The sequence below is a fragment of the Aquarana catesbeiana genome, linkage group LG03 (genome assembly GCF_042186555.1).
Source record: "Aquarana catesbeiana isolate 2022-GZ linkage group LG03, ASM4218655v1, whole genome shotgun sequence".
NCBI lineage: Eukaryota > Metazoa > Chordata > Amphibia > Anura > Ranidae > Aquarana > Aquarana catesbeiana.
In genome coordinates, this window is record NC_133326.1 from 557925315 (window position 1) to 557946093 (window position 20779).

The 20779-nt window shown below is 42.1% G+C and overlaps 1 protein-coding gene across 7 annotated transcripts in view; it reads right to left on the reverse strand.

Moving 5' to 3' along the window:
• The window catches only part of STK38L (serine/threonine kinase 38 like), a 74770-nt gene that overhangs the window by 22117 nt on the left and 31874 nt on the right, over positions 1–20779 (reverse strand). For 6 of the 7 annotated variants that reach the window (XM_073621745.1, XM_073621744.1, XM_073621742.1 and 3 more), the window contains 6 exons: positions 14806–14950; positions 11761–11812; positions 10998–11120; positions 4140–4223; positions 3305–3428; positions 1841–1995 (listed from right to left, as the gene is read on the reverse strand). In XM_073621745.1, the coding sequence (XP_073477846.1) occupies positions 1841–1995; positions 3305–3428; positions 4140–4223; positions 10998–11120; positions 11761–11812; positions 14806–14939 (672 nt within the window). In that variant the 5' untranslated portion in view covers positions 14940–14950. Of the gene's footprint in view, positions 1–1840; positions 1996–3304; positions 3429–4139; positions 4224–10997; positions 11121–11760; positions 11813–14805; positions 14951–16532; positions 16646–20779 lie in introns of those variants that run through there. The other variant, XM_073621740.1, reaches the window with a different exon arrangement.

The following is a 20779-nucleotide window of genomic DNA, read 5'->3' on the forward strand; positions in this document are numbered from 1 at the left end:
TACTTCTCCATAGGAGAATAGGTCCATCACCTAAGCACACTAGCAAAAACTGGAGCATCACTGAGTGGGTGGGGTTATGTGGGTAAGCTCTAGGGTGGCGCTAGCAACGTTCTTTTTATCTTGTCAATGTCCAATGACCCGGAAGTAGCAGCATATAACCCATTGTCTATAAAATACAAGTCCTGTGTCTTTTACTGTATGATTAGGATGAATACATTCCCTATTTTCATGTGTGGTTAATGACGTTAGCCTTTTGTGTGGACAATAATCAAAGTTACCCCTAGATCATGCTCCAAAATTTATTTTTTCATGGTCCACGTCCCTGTAGCTAGAAACCACTTTTATTACTCCCTGTGACATCACTGGTTAAACGTCTTGCAGGGGGGAAGCAGCTGGGAGGTCAGTTTGTAAATATGGCCCCAGAACTACATCTCCCAAGAGCCTTTACCCTATACAGAATGTGGGGGCAGGCTCTTGGGAGTCAAGGCAGCAGCACTCATTGCTGAGAAAGAAATCAACGCGTTGCTGAGAAATGACCACCACCACAAAATGACCACCACCACCTCAACAAAAGCCCTTCTAGTTTTTTTTTTTGGTTTTAGATGTGGAGAATAAGAACCTGTCAGATTTGTATTGCTGTTTGTGCACCTGTTAGGGAGATTCCCACTCTCAGTCTTTATTATCAGCGAAAGTAAAATAAAATCCAGGTTGTCCCCAGAACAGGGATAGTGGGGATATTTTCCAATGGGGACACTAGTTCTGGTGACATCCAAAGATTCCCTGACTTTAGATGGATTTTCTCCCGCTTCCTGTTTGGCTATGAGACAGAAAGTGAAGGGAAATCTCGCCAATGGGACGCAGATGGCATAAATAAATCTTACAGGGGTTATAACCCTCCTTTATCAAAAATGAAAAAAATAAATAAAAAAAAGTTTTGCCTTTAATTCTTTTAGGCCTGGTTCACACCTAGTCATTTTTTTAGTGCGTTTTCAGCGTTGCAGAAACACACTACAGTCCATTTAACATGGTTTCCTATGGATTTAGTTCACTTCTGTGCATTTCATGGAAAGGTCCAGGGACTTTTTCCTGGTTTTTGGTTCCACAGACTTCAATGGATCAAAAGCGTGTATTCAAAAATGCAAAATGCACCTGAAAATGCAAACTGCAACCTGCATAGGTGTGAATCAGGCCTGAGGGATTTGCGCAGTGAGATCTCTCCGCCTTATTTCCTGGCTTCCTTCCCACCCTGCTTGAGGTTTTGGGCAATCCTGTTCATCTTGACAATATATTGGTAGAGTGGGACTGCAAGGCAATTGCCCTGTCCAGTTAGCAGGCCCAGAAACACAATGAATGAGGGTGAACATCTACGATGAAAATACAGAAGCAGCTTTCACTGAATTTGGTGTCTGGAAATGCCATTTCCCTGCCCTCTACTTAGGTATATGACCCATCACAAGCATACAGATAACTTTTCTTCAACTTCATGATCTCCAAACGTGTCAGAACAATGACTCAGACTCCACCAATACAAGTCTATGGAATCCAAAAGTAGCTAGAAATAGGTTATATGCAGGTCAACTGCAGATGAAATGCAATGAATTCCGAATGATCCCAAATAGGCTGTTAAACTGACAGAAGCCCACCTCCCGTTGACACAAGCACCCACAGCCAGAAGACTAGCCGTTTCAGGACGAAGTCGCCAATAGCAGCTCACATATTACTATTATAACAGGATTTATTTTGAAGCAGAAAAAAAAAAAAACAATCCTACATTTTACTGAAGAGAAAAGTTTGAAGGGATATAAAAAGTAAAAGAGAAACAAAAACAAAAAAAAATCACCTTAGCATCCAACAACAGGTTGTCCGGTTTGATGTCCCGGTGGATGAAGCCCAGCTGATGAATTGCATCAATGGCCAATACAGTCTCTGCTATGTAGAACTGTGTCTCCTCTTCTGTTAAAGTATCTTTCTTCATTAGTAAGGTCATCATGTCACCTAGATGAGTGAGAGTTAATATTTTCAATGGGGACACAGATAACAAAAGAAAAAAATTTTGCTAGTAAAACAAGGAAGATGTAAAAACCCTTGTAGTCAGGTATTTATGACAGTATTTCTTGAACGGAAGGCTTCCTACCACCTCCTGTCCAGGTGATGGACGTCAGACAAAACACAGTGAAGGGAAACCTCAAAAAGGGGCACAGATAGCATAAAGCACTGAATTTTTAGAGAGGTTTAAAAGGAAGAAATGAACAAAGCTCTGAATCCATTAAAGTGAGAGTAAACTCCCTTTGTTTATTATTACCTATAGGTAAGCCTTAACTATAGGTACAATAAATATCTCCAAAACATTTAGGAGAGATTTACTTTAGAAGCGCCTGGTGATGTCACCGGCGCTTGTACATTGGGCTCTGAATAGACCCTGCAGCCCATTCAAAACTTCACACCCTGCACATGCGTGGGAGTGATGTCATCATGGCTCGGCCACTCATACGGCCGAAGCCTACAAACCCAGAAGGAAGACTGGATGAAGATGGAAGCGCCTATAGCGGTGACAGTGTGCTATAGGGCTTCGTTTTCAGGTAAGTTGCTCATAATGTGCTAGTATGCGTTGCATACTAGCACATTATGACAAACTGCCCTGGGCCCAATTTTTTTTTTTTTGCTGCCTTTTACTACCGCTTTAACACATTATTAAGGGCCTGTGTCGATGGCATTAGTTTGACATCAGCTTGAAATGCTTTTGAGATCGTTCAGAATTCACTGACAGGTGCATCTGAAGTCCAGTTGACCACCTTCTGACCAGATTCAAGCAGGTTTTGCATTCTCAAACTTGTACGAGAATGCAAAACCCATTTGAAACAAACAAAATTGTCGACACAGACCCCAAATGTATTGTTTTAAAAGCAAGCAGTGCAAGTACCTGAATTAGACTTGGTACGAGCACTCTTGCAGTTCCTGTACAGCACAGTTTAGACTGGGAAAGGGAAAACAGCACAAGGAGCCAATCAGCTCTACTGCAGTGCAAAACATATGGATGGGAGGAGAGAGCAGAATGACAGAAAAGCTATCAGTCTGCTGCTTCCCCTTTCACTGTCCCAGACACAGGCTGGGGGAAGAAAAAGTAAGCTTTCCTGAAATGTTGCAGATAAATATCAGGTCTCCTCCCCTCCCAGACAAGGCTGTGCTGTATGGCAGAGCTAAGTCTCAGGATGGATGAACAGTAATACAAATCCTTTGGCAAGCAAACACCTTTATATGTATTTTTCTGTGTATTTCACAGTTTGCCTGGATTTCAAAAAGTTACCTCCAGGTAAAAATTCCATGATCAAATAGAGATTCCTTTTGTCTTGAAAGCTGTAGAACATTTTCACCACCCAGGCACCATCAGCCTCCACTAAGACGTCTCGCTCAGCACGAATATGAGCCACCTACAGAAAAAAAACACAAGTTAGATTTGCACCATATGCAATATTAGAAAACTTAATTTGGTCATGACGATATGAGCTCTGAGGTTATGAAGCGCTCATTATGAGTACAGAGATGCCATTGCAAATGTATTTTCTTTAAATTATTACTATAAATAAGTCTGTCTACTGAAGTGACACCAATGCCTTCTTTTAAATTTCCTTTAAAGCCCATTGCCACGTGTACTTTAATAGTTGCGCCGAAACACCTAAAACATTTGCCCGTAGATGGGCTTTAACAGGAGTTCTGCTGTGCATGCTACAGGACAAACAAGTATTTACATACTTTTTAGGCAACAGGTTTAAATTCTATGTTGGCTAGCTAAAAGGTTGATTCAAGGTCCAACACCATCCAAAATGTATTTATAATTTAGGATAGATATAGGAAGTGTTAGATTGTCAGTCATGTTTTTACTTTTGTCTTTGTTGCTATCTGTGTCCCCATTAGTGAGCTTTCCCATTATTTCCTGTCCTAAACACCTGCCATCTGGACAGGAAGTGAAGACAAATTTCCTAATTAGAAAGAGGCAATAAAAATGTGACAGAGGTCCTAACCCCTTTCCCCTCCATCCAAAATAAACTATTGGCTGGAGTTTAGATTTAAAAGTTGCACTATAGGTTGAAGAGTCAAATTTAGCCGGGGAAGAAGACACAGACGAATAATTTTGTACAAACCTGTTCCTTTTCCAACATGTCTGCTTTTCTGAGGATCTTCATTGCATAGATGTGTCCTGTGTCCTTCTTCTGAACTAGACGCACCTGAAATATAATATCTGCAAGTTTGCTAAATGGGCAATTACACATCCCCTGTCACAGCAGACATTACAAATTCAGAACTCTTTAAAGGAAAAGTATAAAGGCCAATTTGTCAACTTAGAGTGGAATTTTACTCTCCCAATCACTATTATGTAATAAATAAACTAATGCTGCTAGAATTAATAAATAGATAGGAAAGCATATCATATTTACTTGTTTTAAACTTTTTTTATTTACATTTCTTCAGTTACTTCCTGATTTCTTGCCTAGGCAAATGATGTCAAATATCCGGGGAGTCTTCAGAAGGGTAGAAGAGGAGAAGGGGTTTTCTGAGCCAAGCACACGCTCCTGGAAGTAAATGCTACATGAATCATTTACCCTTATTCCGTATACACACGGTCGGACTTTTCGACCTGACTTGTCTGACGGACGCCGACGGACCAAATCCAGTGAACAATCCGATCGTGTGTGGGCTTCACCGGACCTTCAGCGGACTTTTCCAGTCGCAAATCTGACGGACTTTAGATTTGGAACATGCTTCAAATCGTTACGCCGTAACTCCGCCAGACCCAGAAATCTGCTCGTCTGTATGCTAGTCCGACGGATAAAAACCGACGCTATGGCAGCTATTGGCTACCGGCTATCAACTTCCTTATTTTAGTCCGGTGTACGTCATCACGTACGAATCCGTCGGACTTTGGTGTGATCGTGTGTAGGCAAGTCCGGTCGTTAGAAAGTCTGTTGAAAGTCCGCCAAAAGTCCGTCGAAAGTCTGTCGGACGGGCTGTCGGACTTTTGTAGCTGAAAAGTCCGACCGTGTGTACGCGGGCATTACTCAAGATTGCTAGACATGCTAGGGGGGTGTTTTTATTAAGTGATTTCTCAACAAAATAAAAGCATGGAGACATGGATGGATAGGAGAGTTTGCTTTGAAAATTAAAAATGAATCAAATTGTGTTTTTGCTTTGTGGTGCTCAGATGCAGTGAAGAGACACTTTTTTTAAGGTTTAAAAGATTATATCATTAGTCTGAATTTTTAGTATAATATCTTTAATTCACAAAAAAACATTAAATATGGGTGCATCCATGACAGCCTGCTTGCAAAGCATGCTGAAAGTCTAAGTTTTTTTTAAAGGGAGGGAGGGGGCATCACTCCTGTTATAGCTATGGGGCTGTAGGCACTAAGTCTGCACTATATTTTACCCTCTGCAATACTGCACAGTGTTATTTTAACTGACAATTGCACAGTTGTGTAACGCTGTACCCAAATACAATTTTTTGCTTTTTTTTCCCCCACAAAGAGTGGTTTCTTTTGGTAGTATTTAATCACCTCTACGGGTTTATATTTTTTGTGCTATAAACAAATAAAGACCGACAATTTTGGAGGAAAAAAAAACATTTTTTTACTTTTTGCTATAAAAAACACACCCAACAAAAAAAAATAAAATGTAACAAAAAACTATTTCTTAATTAATTTTAATCACTGAAGATGAAAAAATGTGTATGTTTGCAGCAGTTGTTTTGGTGTGTGTGTGTATATATATATATATATATATATATATATATATATATATATATATATATATATATATATATATATATATATATACACATATATATATATACACACACACACACACACACACACACACACACACCAAAGCAACTGCTGCAAACACCTATAGGTGAATCCGTGACCAAAGTAATAAGTGTATGTGAATGGTGCTGCGCGGTTACAAAACTATACTAGAACCTGTGTGGCACAGGTAAAAAGCTGTAAATAGAAAGCGATACTAAAGCTGTACACAAGATGGCAGTATAACCACAACATCAAATTCATAAAACTTCCAAGGTGAAACTGGGAGAAAAGAAATCCAATGCAGGTATAAATCTTATACAATAAAAATCAAACAGTGCTCATAAATAACATGTCAATGTGTGTGGTGAATTAGTGAAAAGTCTCTAGAATAATCTTGAGAAGGGAAGTAAAAGGTGATGTTCCAATCTTAACCGAGCAAACTATGAAGTAAGTGACAGGTGACTTCATTCCATGCAGTGACACCTCTAAGTGAAGTGGCCTCTCACCTTACTGCTGTAAGGTAACAGTATGAGAAAAAAAACAATAATTCAGATCTTCTCTGTAGGACCTTGCATAGGTATCTGGTAGCTTCAATAACCTTTGAGGGTCTTCCTCACATTAATCCAAGAATCAGTATAAGGTGGCGAACGATGGCTCCTCTCTATTAAACTTCCACACTCGCCCCAACCGGGCTGCAAAGGGAAGAAGGGGAATGCCCAATAGTGTATTATGTCATATAAAATTTAATAGCATCAATACAAGGTAACACTCACATTAAGCAAGATGAGACATGTAATACATCCATGAGCGAGTGCCAAGCTCGTCTCCCGCGTCACTTCCAGTGTGCCTGTCAGCCAATCCCATTCGATTGGCTGACAGGCACACCGGAAGGGACACGGGAGATGAGCTTGGCGCTCGTGGATGTATTACTTGTCTCATCTTGCTGAGTGTTACCTTGTATTGATTTTATAAATACATTTTATACAACATACCACACTATTAGGGCATTTCCCTTCTTCCCTTTGCATCCCGGTTGGGGCGAGTGTGGAAGTTTAATACAGAAGAGCCATCATTCACCAACTTATACCGATTCTTGGATTAATGAGAGGAAGACCCTCAAAAGGTTATAGAAGCTACCAGATACCTATGCAAGGTCCTACAGAGAAGATCTGAATTATTGACGTTTTCTCATGCTGTTACCTTACAGCAGTAAGGCGAGAGGCCACTTCACTTAGAGGTGTCACTGCATGAAATGAAGAGTCACCTGTCACTTACTTCATAGTTTGCATGGTTAAGATTGGAACATCACCTGTCACTCCCCTTCTCAAGATTATTATTCTAGAGACTTGTCACTAGTTCACTACACACATTGACATGTTATCTATGAGCACTGTTTGATTTTTATTGTAGAAGATTTATACCTGCATTGGATTCCTTTTCTCACAGTGTCACCTTGGAAGTTTTATGCATTTGATGCTGTGGTTATACTGCCATCTTGTGTACAGCTTTAGCATCACTTTCTATTTACAGCTTATTACCTGTGCCACACAAGTTCTATTATAGTATTGTAACAGCACTGCACCATTCACATACGATCAAGGGGTTAACTGTGTGCCTAGGTTGTGCTTACTCACCATGGGGAGGTGCTTTGACTAGGGTAAGGCAAAGATCCATGTTCCTGCTTAGCAGAAACACAGAATCAATGCCTTCCTTTCTGACAGAATGACAATCTGCCTTGTTTACATTGTCCTTCTGCTTGTGTCATCAGCGGGTTCTGGCGGACATTGAGTCAACAGTACACGCTGCTGGGCTCCCGTTGTGTGATCACAGTGGGAGCGGGTCGCTGGCATAAGTGTCAGATCATGTACTAGGTAGGTGTTCTGTCGCAGAGTGGCCGCCTTGCGGCAGTACACCTATGGTGGGCGTTCCGCTTCGACTTCTTACCTACCGGGCCATTGTCAAATGACGTCTGCACAACTCTGCCATCCCAGGTGGACGTCATATGATGGCCTCAGGTTATCGCCACTACTGCGGGCCCCCAGCGCGGTGATCGGGGATCAGGCGTGTCCCTCGGGACACAGCCCCTCCTCGATCAGGGTAAAGAGCCAATGATGCTGGCTCTTTACCATGTGACTGGCTGTGTCCAATCACAGCCGGTCACATGTACTGTGCTCGTGATCGCTGCTCTTCCGCGATGATCGGGGATGAGGCGTGTCCCTCAGACACAGCCCATTCCCGATCAGGGTAAAGAGCCAACAAAGTTGGCTCTTTACCACGTGACCGGCTGTGTCCAATCACAGCCAGTCACAAATGTCAACAAACGGCTGTAGTGCTGTTTCCCTGTTTCCGGGTTCTCCTCCTCAGTGTGCGAGGAGGAGACCTGGCTGAAAAAGTGCAGGGATGTGCCCGATTGCTGCCCCCCCCCAAATAAATAGGATCTGTCACAGCCCATCAGGAGTACCAGTCACCAGCCCCAGAGTACCAGGCACAGCCCATCACCAACTGAGAGTACTTGAGTACCTGTCTCTAGCTCATCCGAGTACCTGTCACCAGCCCATCAGAGTACCCGAGTACCTGTCACCAGTTGGGGTGTTTTCTTTTCAAAATTGGGTCATTTTGTGGGTAATTTCATTGTCCTGGTGCTCCAGGACCTTCAAAAGTGTGATAGGTAGTCAGGAAATGAAATGTGTAATTTATGCTCCTAGAACGCCTGATGGTGCTCCCTCCATGTTGGACCCCTCTATGTGGCCAAAGAGGAGAAACCAGGAAGCGCCACCTGAGTGTAGTATTAAAAGCTGCTTTAATGGCAAGGTAACAGAGACTCACTTACAAGAGGTAAAAACATAGAAGGCTCATCTGTACAAATGTGTGGAGTCCGTCTGGAGGTCCCCGGATCCAGGTGTGGCCACTGTGTGTGGCTGTGTGTTAATTCTAGTCGCTCTGCACGTCCTGTGGCCACCAGGGGGAGCCGGAACCAGCATCGGACACTCGTGGATGACGTCACAGGAGTACATCCAGGGGAACGTCCACAGAGAAGGAGAGAAGACCTCCTTGCAGGCCTGCATTTGTACAGATGAGCCTTCTATGTTTTTACCTCTTGTAAGTGAGTCTCGGTTACCTTGCCATTAAAGCAGCTTTTAATACTACACTCAGGTGGCGCTTCCTGGTTTCTCCTCTTTGTCTTCCTCTATACAGAATCATCTTTCTGAGGATAGCAGCCGCAGATGCCCTGCCATTATTATTTTTTAATTCTTCTAATCCGCTTACCTGGAAACTTTTAAACCCCTGATGGACTTCTGATTGATGAACTGTGATTTTTCTTATTCATATCCATATTTCTTATCCATATTCATTTGCGCTACCCTTTTACTGTTACCCTTTGTCTACTCTCTATGTGGCCAGGCTGTGTAAAAGTCTCACACATGTGGTATCAACATACTCAGGAGGAGCAGTATAATATTTTTTGCTATGCACATGCTATGTGTTAGAAAAATCTAATTAAAAAATTGACAACTTTGTGTTAAAAAAAAAAAAAAAAAAACACTTTAAAAATTTTCTTTTCACGTTTTCCAAAAACTTTTGGAAAAAAATAAACCATTTAAAAGACTCATAATGCCTCAAAGAATATACATTTGGGGTGTTTGCATTCCAAAATGGGGTAATTTCGTAATTCCATTGTCCTGGTGCTCCAGGGCCTTCAAAAATCTAATAGGTGGTTAGGAAATTGTATGTGTCATTTATGCTTCTAGAACACCTGATGGTGCTCCTTGCATGTTGGGCCTCTCTATGTGGCCAGGTTGTGAAAAAGTCTCCCACACGTGGTATTGCCACACTCGGGAAGAGTATCAGAATGTATTTTGGGTAGTAAATTTTGCTATGTACATGCTGTGTGTTAGAAATATCTTATAAATTGACCACTTTGTGTAAAAAAAAAAAAAAAAAAAAAAAAAAGGAGTTTATTTTCTTTCCATGTTTTTCAAAGACTTCTGGAAAAAAAATGAACTGTTCAAAAGACTCATACCTCAGAATATACGTTGGGGTGTTTTCTTTCCAAAATGGGGTAATTTTGGGGGTAATTCCATTGTCCTGGTGCTCCAGGGCCTTCAAAAAGTGTGATAGGTCGTTAGGAAATTAGATGTGTAATTTATACTACTAGAACGCCTGATGGCGCTCCCTGCATGTTGGACCTCTCTGTGTGGCCAGGCTGTGTAAAAGTCACACACATGTGGTATCGCCATACTCGGGACGAGTAGCAGAATGTATTTTGGGGTGTAATTGGAAGTATGCATATGCTGTGTGTGAGAAAATAACTTATGATAATTTTGTGTAAAAAAATATATAATAATAATAATTTAAGTTAAAAAAAGGGTTTTTTTCCAAAATTTTTGCTCTTTTTTTTCACTTATGTCACAAAAAATAAAAAACCTAGTGGGTGATTAAATACCACCAAAAGAAAGCTGTATTTGTGTGAAAAAAAATATAAAAATTTTATTTGAGTACAGTGTAGTGTGACAGAATAGTTGGCATTAAAAGTGCGAGAGTGCTGAAAGCTGAAAATTGGTCTGGGCAGGAAGGGTGTATAAGTGCCCTGTAGTGAAATGGTTAATAAAAGAAAAAGATTAAATAAATGTATGCACTGCATGACAGATAAGCGTAAGCATGCCCCCTTCATGTAGTGAAGACATCATCGCACAATCCTGGAGCAGAGCTGAGCCTAGCCGAGTTGGCGGTTACCTGGGAGTCGCCACTGAGCCGACAGAGCTTGTGTTCCACCTGCAGCCTTGATAGCGCCCCCTCTCCTACAAATCAGCAGCTCCCTGGGTGAACTCTGCATACACCAGTCACTTGACTGCTGATCGCTCCACCTTGGAACAGCTGCTTGCCTGTCGATCTCTGCATGATTGAGCCACTCCATAGATGACTGTATCTGTCATGCAGCAAGTGCATACATTTTATCTTTTTCTTTTTAGAAAACGGTTTAAACTTAGATGGAGGTGCTCTCTCTTGCTTATACCATACAGTGCAGAACAATGCATGGTAATATTGGAATTATCAGCCTCAGAGAGACCACAGGCAATACTGGAGACTTGTCCTATATCTGCATTTTTTGGCCACAGCTTTAAGAGTTCTGTTCCTCTCTAAAGTTAAATAATTTCAGTAGAAGTCTGCTCTAATTTGCAGCATCTTTCAAAAACTAACCTCTCCAAATGCTCCCCGGCCAATGACCTTCAGCGACTCAAAATCATCCAATCCCAGCCTGGTCCTCTTTAACCGCAGGAATTCTGTTTCCTTTCTGGCATGCTGCGAGCGCCGAAGCCTTTTCTAAAAGAAAAAATAAAATACAATTTGAAAAATAGCAACACCCATTTTTATTGATAAAATGACATTTGTATCGATAAAAAAAACGAAAAACTCCAATCACTGCAAAAGAGCATCTTGAAAAACATATTGAAAGGGGAAAAAAAAATAAATAAAAAAAATAAAGAAGTAATAGCTACAGGATGTTACTAGTGTTCAGCAGTCCTGCAGATCTCAATAATAACACTAGAGGGCAGAAAAAGCAAAAAAAAAAAAAAAAAAAAAAAAAAATCACTACAGTTCGTCTGCACACAAAACTGAAAAATTTACAATATCCATCTATCCATCCATCTATGCGCGATTTATTGGTAGGCGTATTTTCAAATAATCCTCTTCGTACAGTGATATAATCAAGTCAGCTTTAAATTTTATGTAGTCATTGGCTAGCAGAGCCTTGTGCTGTCCTAGCATATGAAGGCTTTGTGCCCAAGTGGTAGGCAGAGGTCCATTTCTTTGACTCACTTTGGTGGCAACGATAGAAAGCAGCAGCTTGACATTTCAGTACAGAGCTCGACTATTATTCACTTCCTGATGAGCCGGAATGAAAACAAGGACTTTGTGATGGGAAAAAAAGAAGTCAAATACTTATAAATAAAAAACTGACCTCATCATCGCCCAATCCTTCCTCTTCCATGGCAATTTCCAGTTTCTTCTGCCTTTAAAGCAAAGAAAGCATATGTCACGTTAATGTTCATTCCATCTAAACATCATACTTTAAATATGAGTGGCAACTGAAGCATTAAAGTGTAAGTTCAGGCTAAAACGAAAAACTTTAAATCTACTTGATTCCACAATCTAAGACTAACCTATCTAGCCTTTAAAGCAGCTCTGGTCCAATCTACTTGCATCCACAATCTAAGACTAACCTATCTAGCCCTGTAAAGAAGAAATCAATATACATACCTTTTCTGAAACCGCTACGGTCCCACGCTGAGCTGTTAGTGGCGGCTTCTGTGTGTAGGCGTCTATAGAAGAGGCAGCCGACAACGGAAGTCCCATAGTACCTCTATGGGTGACGTCCCTTCCCAGCTGTTGTCAGCTGTCTCCTGCACAGAACTTCCACCGCTGGAGACCGGACCAGAGCTGCTTCAGAAAAGGTATGTATAGCGATTTTTGCTTTAAAGGCTAGATAGGTTAGTCTTAGATTGTGGATGCAAGTAGATTTAGAGATTTTAGTTTTAGCCTGAACTTCTACTTTAAGTAACTGTCCATCTTACATTTTAGGGTTGCCTTATTAACTCAAAAAAACTAAAACAAATGATGAACCTCAGGCAAATATAAAACCACAAACAATTATATAAATATGTTTTTCACGTGCAGCTAGTGTAAGTAGCCTCTAAACTTCCTATATGGCAGCATTTACCTTTGAAGAGGGAACGAATCAGGCTTTGCTGCATGCGCTTTCAAGGAACACGCTGAAAGCATAAGAGCCATGGCCTCACCCGTTCAATGCTCTGTGTTTTGTCACAGGTTGGCGATGGGAAGATGACCAAGTTGTATTGTATAATTACAGTAAAGAAAAATGAGGTTCCCAAGCTGCTTGTACTGTCAAACCACCAGACTAAATTCAAAATTTTGATTTTTGTACAAGTATGAACAGCATATTTGCATATTATGGCAGTCTTCCCCAGTAAAGCGATCTTCTACGGTGATGCAATGTCAGTGCTTCCCTGTGTCGTCAGGGTATCCAATTTTCTTTCGAGTTCAGTCTTCATTTTCTGGGCCTGGATGATGTGCTTGTGCATGAGAGTTACTTTGTTCTGACACAGAATCATGTCAAGCTTGCTAAATGTGTTGGGGAGTTATAAGAATGAATGGCGGTGCAAAACTGCGTGTTACGTTTTCCCATGCTTCACCACCACACAGATCTCAATGGGCCCTAAGGCAGTTTAACGCTTTGAAATCCACAAAAGTACATTGGGTAAAAAAGAAAATTTTACATTAAAAAAAAAAAAAAATATGGTGCAATGATTTAGATCCCTAATATCTAACTGCATCCAAGTAAAAACCACCACCACACACTGCAGTAAATGGGCAACTGAATTAGGAAAAGTAAAAGAAATATTAAAGCAGAAGTTCAGCCTAAACCTAACTAACTTTAAATCTACTGGCAGCCACATTCTAATGCTGGCCATACACTATACAAAAAATTGTCCGAAATGCTGTCAGACAGTTTGTTTGTTTTCCGGCCAGTTAATGGGCACAAAAATCGATAATCGTTGAGACATTTTTGAGCAGAAAAAACGACAGGACAAGGACAAGTTTGGAAATTTTCTGCAGAACGAATGATAAATTGAAAGGTTAATGTATTTCCCGCCCAAACCGTCTGCACTAGGTATATGTGAAAAAACAAACAAAAAATGCATTCATTTATGTCCACTGAACGGTTTATCGGTCATTACATGATGGCACTACCGTTTGCGGACACGGCCGAATGTTTGTTTTTTGAAAATGGGTTCGGCCAATTTTTCGTATAGTGTATGGCCAGCATAAGGCTAATCTAGCCCTGTGAAGTAAAAATCGCTATACATGCCTTTTCAGAAGCTGATCTGGTCTGGTCTCCAGCAGCAGATGCTGTGTGGAAAACACAGCTGACAATGGCTGGGAAATGCCTGGAAAGCGATGTCACCCATAGAGTTACTATGGGACTTCCATTGTGGGCTGCCTCTCCTGCACATGCCTCCACAGAAAAGCCATCGCTGACAGCTCAACGTGGGATCAGCTGGTATGTATAGCGATCTTTGCTTTACAGGGTTAGATTAGTCTTAGAATGTGGCTGCAAGTAGGTTTAGAGTTAGTTTTATGCCACGTACACACAGTCGGACTTTTCGACCGGACTTGTCTGACGGATGCCGACAGACCAAATCCGGTGAACAATCCGATCGTGTGTGGGCTTCACCGGACCTTCAGCGGACAAAAACCAACGCTCGGCAGCTATTGGCTACTGGCTATCAACTTCCTTATTTCAGTCCGGTGTACGTCATCACGTACGAATCCATCGGACTTTGGTGTGATCGTGTGTAGGCAAGTCCGGTCGTTTGAAAGTCCGTTGAAAGTCCGTCGGACGGGCTGTAGCTGAAAAGTCCGACCGTGTGTACGCGGCATTAGGCTAAACTTCTACTTTAAAGTGGTTGTAAAGGTAAAAGGTTTATTTACCATATTGCATTCCATACATGAAGGTAAAAAACTTTTCAATAGTAGCTCCCCAGCAGCTCCCCCCCCCCCTCCAATACTTACCTGAGCCTGAACTCGATCCAGCACTGTGCACGTCTGCAACAGTTATTCTCCCCTCTTCTCACTCACACAGGCTTGGCAAAGGGCAGCAGGAGCCATTGGTTTGGCTGCTGTCTGTCAAAACCTGTGACTAAAGAATGGGGGGTGAGCTCAAGCCAGGCTGTGGGTCTGAATAGATGCAAACAGCCCAGCTTGGGATCGAGCAAGCGACTTCCTATAGGGGCACTCAGTGTGGCAGAGGAGCCAGCAGCACAGGCAGGGGACCCCACAAGAGGAGGGTTGGGGCTGCTCTGTGCAAAGCCATTACGCAGAGCAGATAAGTATAACATGTTTATTATTTTATTAAAAAAAATATTAGGCTTTACACTTAAATATATATGTGGACACCCTACTATGGACATCAGTGAGGCAGTACCTGGTCTCCCGTTCTTCATGCTGTAGGATGAGGTTGCTATAAAAAGTTTCCAGGGTAAGTTTGGCAACAGTCACTCTCTCACGGGTGTGGTTACTCATAGGATAGGAAGTGGCATTCCCAGCCGTCACTGCCATAGTAACACGTGCTAAAAAAAAAAAAAAAAAACACAAATAGATAAAAAGATGTCAGGCAAAGAGTTCAAGAGAAGATCCAAGTCAAGCCAAAGGGTACAGCCAGTCCTTAGGCAGCATTGCGTGGGCACCCCATTTCCTGCTGTGGAGAAATTAACCCAGCTATGCATACTCAACAGGGCTCCAAGCAACGCACCTTACTGACCTTTATTACAATAACAGAACTGGCAACACTGCTTTTTAATTTTTTTACTTTTGTTAACCTTGTTGGTGTAAGGATTGCTTTAAAGGCAGATCATTCATTTGCATAGGCTAACGCACCAAAAAAACATACAAGCAGAATTTTGGGCAATGCAGCAGACAATGCATTTGCATTGAGAAGGTGCCTTGGGGTGCCATTCAAAATGAATGACACTGCATCACACCAAAGTGCATGGCGATGTGAACACGGCTTTACAAGACGTTAGCGAGAACCATGAAAATTATTTTTTTGTTTCTTTGTAAGGTCTATTTTTATTTCAGGCTGCAAAAATTAAAGCGTAGCTAAACTTACCTTTCCTTCAATGATCTGCATCCCTCCTCAGCATCTTCTGCTGGATGCCAGTCTTCGATTTTCATTGCGCCTGCACAGGAGTGTAATCATGCCGGCACACAGGTGCTGGGCTGGAATAATGTAAACTCAGCTGTGCAGCTCACTGTACATGCCAAAGAAGAGCGCACAGGCAGGTAGGTTTCTTTTATTACTGAAGAGATGCTGCATGTCTCTTCTGCAATATATAACCTGCCTGCTCGCAGTTTTTGACAGCAGGAATTTAGTTCAACTTTAACAGTACTCAAAACTAAACACGTTTCCAACCACCTAAATGTGCCACACTATAAACTTTAATAAAAATGCATAGCCATTTGTCCTGTGAAGTACATGTACATTCCTTTTGTGTGAACTAACCAGCATTCGCTCTTCTGATCGAAAGTTTTTAGGATTTTTTCTTTTTGGGTCTCTGACTCCAAAATGTTTCTAACCAGACATAGCAAAGCAATCAGCATTTTGAAAAGAAGGCCAGAAATGGCAGCTCTCATACCTCCTTCATGCAAGAGTCACTTTAAAGCGGAGTTCCACCCAAAAATGGAACTTCCGCTTTTCTGGTCCCCGCTCTTCCGGTGACACATTTGGCACCTTTCGGGGGGGGGGGGGGAGCAGATACCTTTCTAATCCATGTATCTGCTCCCACTTCTGGCAATAGATCGACGCAGATTCTGCAGCGATCTTCGCAATGTCCAGCCCCCCCCCGCTGTCTTCTGGGAGACACACAGGTCCCAGAAAACAGCAGGGACCAGTCAGGACGCGCAGTGCTACCTGCACATGTGCAGTAGGGAACCAGGCTGTGAAGCCGTAAGGCTTCACTTCCTGATTCCCTTACTGAAGATGCCAGCGCCTGCACCCAGATCGGCTTCGGGCGAGGACATCATAGGCGCCCTGGACAGGTAAGTGTCCTAATATTAAAAGTCAGCAGCTGCAGTATTTAACTCTCATAAAAAAAAAAAAAAAAAAAAAAAAACACAACATTCAATACTTTTGTGAAATGAAATCCTACTTACCAACTGTCTATCCTTGCTAAAATTGCCACCCGGTCTCTTATGACACAAGGAAGGTAAAAAGCCCATAACAGAACACTACCCAGGAAGACACGAGCTGGAACATAGAGCCGAGAGTTTAGCATTATCTGGATGCTGCTGGGTGGGGTCATAAACCGTCTGGCAATGGAACCATCAGAAGTGAAAAACGGTTGGTGCAGGAAGGAAGCACCTGCCACAAATGAAACATGAACTTTCTCCAGATACTCTTAAGGTGCTTCAAGAAGCAACATGCTCACAGCCCATGGACACACATTAGCTGCTTCACAACAACCAGCTTTGTCCCCCTTCAGTGCCGAGACACGATCGGAAGATGTGACAGTTTGGCAACTGTTCCTCTGTAAACCAGCCCAACAACCTGAACCCGATATTTTATTTATTTATTATAGGAACTTACACTCACCAGCCACTTTATTAGGTACACCTCTTCAATTGCTTGACAACAAAAAATTGCTAATCAGCCAATCTCATGGCAGCAACTCAATGCATTTAGGCAATTCAAACGTGGTGAAGACGACTTGCTGAAGTTCACACTGATCATCAAAATGGGGAAGAAAGGGGATTTAAGTAACTTTGAACGTGGCATGGTTGTTGGTGCCAGACAGGCTGGTCTGAGTATTTAAAAAACTGCTGATCTACTGGAATTTTCACACACAACCATCTCTAGGATTTACAGAGAATGGTCTGAAAAAGAAAAAATATTCAGTGAGTGGCAGTTATGTGGATGAAAATGCCTTGTAGAGGTCAGAGAATGAGCAGACTCGAGATGATAGAGAGGCAACAGTAACTCAAATAACCACTTGTTACAACCAAGGTATGCAGAATACCATCTCTGAACGCACAACACATCGAACCTTGAAGCAGATGGGCTACAGCAGCAGAAGACCACACCAGGTGCCACTTCTGTCAGCTAAGAACAGGAAACTGAGGCTACAATTCGCACAGACTCACCAATATTGGACAATAGAAGATTGGAAGAAATTTGCCTGGTCTGATGAGTCTCGATTTCAGCTGCAAAATTCAGATGGTAGGGTCAGAATTTGGCCTAAACATGAAAGCATGGATCCATCCTGCCTTGTATCAACGATTCAGGCTGGTGGTGGTGTAATGGTGTGGGGGATATTTTCTTGGCACAATTTGGGCCCCTTAGTTTCAATTGAGCATTGATTAAATGCCACAACCTACCTGAGTATTGTTGCTGACCATGTCCTTCCCTTTATGACTACAGTGTACTCATCTTCTGATGGCTCCTTCCAGCAGGATAATACACCATGTCACAAAGCTCAAATCATCTCACCACTGGTTTCTTTACCATGACAATGAGATCACTGTACTCCAATGGTCTCCACAGTCACCAGATCTCAATCCAATAGAGCACCTTTGGGATGTGCTGGAATGGGAGATTCGCATCATGGATGTACAGCCAACAAATCTGCAGCAACTGCGTGATGCTATCATGTCAATATGGACCAAAATCTGAGGAATGTTTCCAACACCTTGTTGAATCTATGCCATGAAGAATTAAGGCAGTTCTGAAGGCAAAAGGGGGTCCAACCTGGTACTAGCAAGGTGTATCTAATAAAGTGGCCAGTGACTGCATATAGCGCTATCAATCTACGCAGCAGGACTTTTGTCTGGAAGGACAGCGCTTTCTTCTGCTTCCATCTGCTTGTGAATTGTTAGAATGCCAAAAAAGAGAGAAAAGAAGAAATTTAACAGATATAAATCACTAAAGTCCTATAAAGTCTTTAAAGTAGTATAATCCTTCAGTGTGAACTGATGTTTCACCTGTAGAGTTCCATGTAACTGTTAAATGTCCTTCTCTTTAGTTTCCACCAAAACACTTATGCCGCGTACACACGATCGGAATTTCGGTCAGAAGAAACTTGGATGGTTTCTCCGACGGAATTCCGCTCAAGCTTGCCTTGCATACACACGGTCACACAAAAGTTTTCTGAACTTTGGACCGTCAAGAACGCGGTGACGTAAAACACTACGACGAGCCGAGAAAATGAAGTTCAATGCTTCCGAGCATGCGTCAAATTGTTTCCGAGCATGCATGATTTTTCGGATAGGAACTTTTCCCGACCGAAAAATAGAGAACATGCTCTCAATTAAGGATGAGCTCCAGCGTGTTCGCATGCTGCACGTGCTGATCTCGCCAGGAAGTCGGCACGGCGCAGCGCTAATCACAAGCAGTGAGACATTTCCCGAGCTCTGCAGCCACATATCCTGAAAATGTCTTACTGCTTGTGATTAGCTATGCGCCGTGCCGACTTCCTGGCGAGATCAGCACGTGCAGCATGCGAACACGCCGGAGCTTATCCTTACTCTCAATCTTTTGGTGGCTGGAATTCCGCCAGCAAAAGACCGATGGAGCATACACACGGTCGCAATTTCCAACAAAAAGCTCTCGTCTGAGTTTTGTTGGTGGTATTTCCGATCGTGTGTACGTGGCATGAGAATTGCATTAAGATGGGACTTGTAGTTTTGCAAGAGCTGGAGGTCCACTAATTGCATATCCCTGCTGTAGGGCTATGTGTCTCCATTTATTGGCCACGTGTCACACTGCACACACACACACACCCTTAATCACAGTGATGATCCCAGTCACACAGGGCATGCACGCCCCAAGTGCAGCACCCAAGAGGCCACAATGCACATGCACACCCTTTGCACTGCACCCAAGTCACCACACTGAGCATGCGTGCCTCTAGCATGGCGCAATAAGAAAGACCCCCTGCCATAATGCACACTCATGCCCTTTGCACGGTGCAAGAGAACACACTGGCTGAAAAAAAAAAAAACCTGGCCGAGAGCACGCTGTCAGGGTAACTCAAGGGAGACTGCAGTGCATATAGAGAGGACGTGGCTGCAAAAAGGCTGCAGGAGATCAGCAGCTCTGAGACAACAAAGGATGGAAAAAAAAAAAAAGGAGTGCTTATATCTGCTTTGACCACCAGGTTTTACCCCCTGCATGACCAGAGCACTACGATAATTTAACTGGCAATTACGTAGTCATGCATAGCTTTCTTTTGGTGGTATTTGATCACCACTGAGTTTTTTTTTTTATTACGTAAAAGAAAAAAGACCGAACATTTTAGGGGAAAAAGAAAAAAACTGTATTTTCTACTCTTTTATAAAACATATCCAATAAAAAAAAAATGTCTTCAGAAATTTAGGCCAAAATGTATTCCGCTACATATCTTTGGTAAAAAAAAAAAAAAAAATCCCAATAAATGTATAATATTTGATTTGTGGGAAAGTTATGGTATATATACTGTAATTTAAGCAACTGTGACACTATGCTGGTAATTGTGACTTAAATTACAGTATATATATATATATATATATATATATATACACACACACACACACACACACACACACACACACACACACAACTTCTGTGCGTTTGTAAACACATAACCCTCTGCTGCAATTTCACACATCCAATCAGCAGGCTGCTGCCAAACTCATATTGCGTCCAACCACAGCATGCGTCAGCAGGGGGCACGCACATGCGCGCTGCCGCACTAGGAAGTACACAACGTACAAGTACGTTGTGGTGCCTGGCTGTACTACCAGCTTGCAGTACATCTACTGTTCGGGTCGGTAAGAGGTTAAAGAGGATACAGAATGGTATTGCAAACAATTTTCATTAACATGGTTGGAACTTAAAGATTTCAAGTAAATATGACGTTTTGTATAAGAATATTCTGCATTTTCATTTTTAGGCAACAGCCTACAGGGGAACTGTAGGCTCCCTCAGAAACTTTCCAGATTCCCTTTATCCCGTTTTGTAAAAAGTCTTCCATTTACAGAGCTGAATATTTTACATTTACAAGTAAGGCTTAATGTACGCGGGACGTTTTACAACCTCCCCTGAACGATTCAACTTGAATGATAGTAAACAACGTTTAAAAACGTGCGTTTTGCCGCGTTTAGCTGATTTTTTTTTTTTTTTTAAATGGTCAAAAATGTATCCCCATTAAAAACGCCTGTAAACGAAATGCGGCTAAACGCGAATTACCGCGTTAACAAGCTGTTACAGGCGTTTCAAATGCCTCTGAACATCCGTCCTGAACGCATTTTTTTGCTTTCCAAAAAAATGCTTCTAAACTCAACTGCCTAGAAACAATCCTGTGTACATGTACTGATAAGATAACAGAGGAGAGCTCAGGGGAAGCTCCGTTTACCAGCAGCAGTGT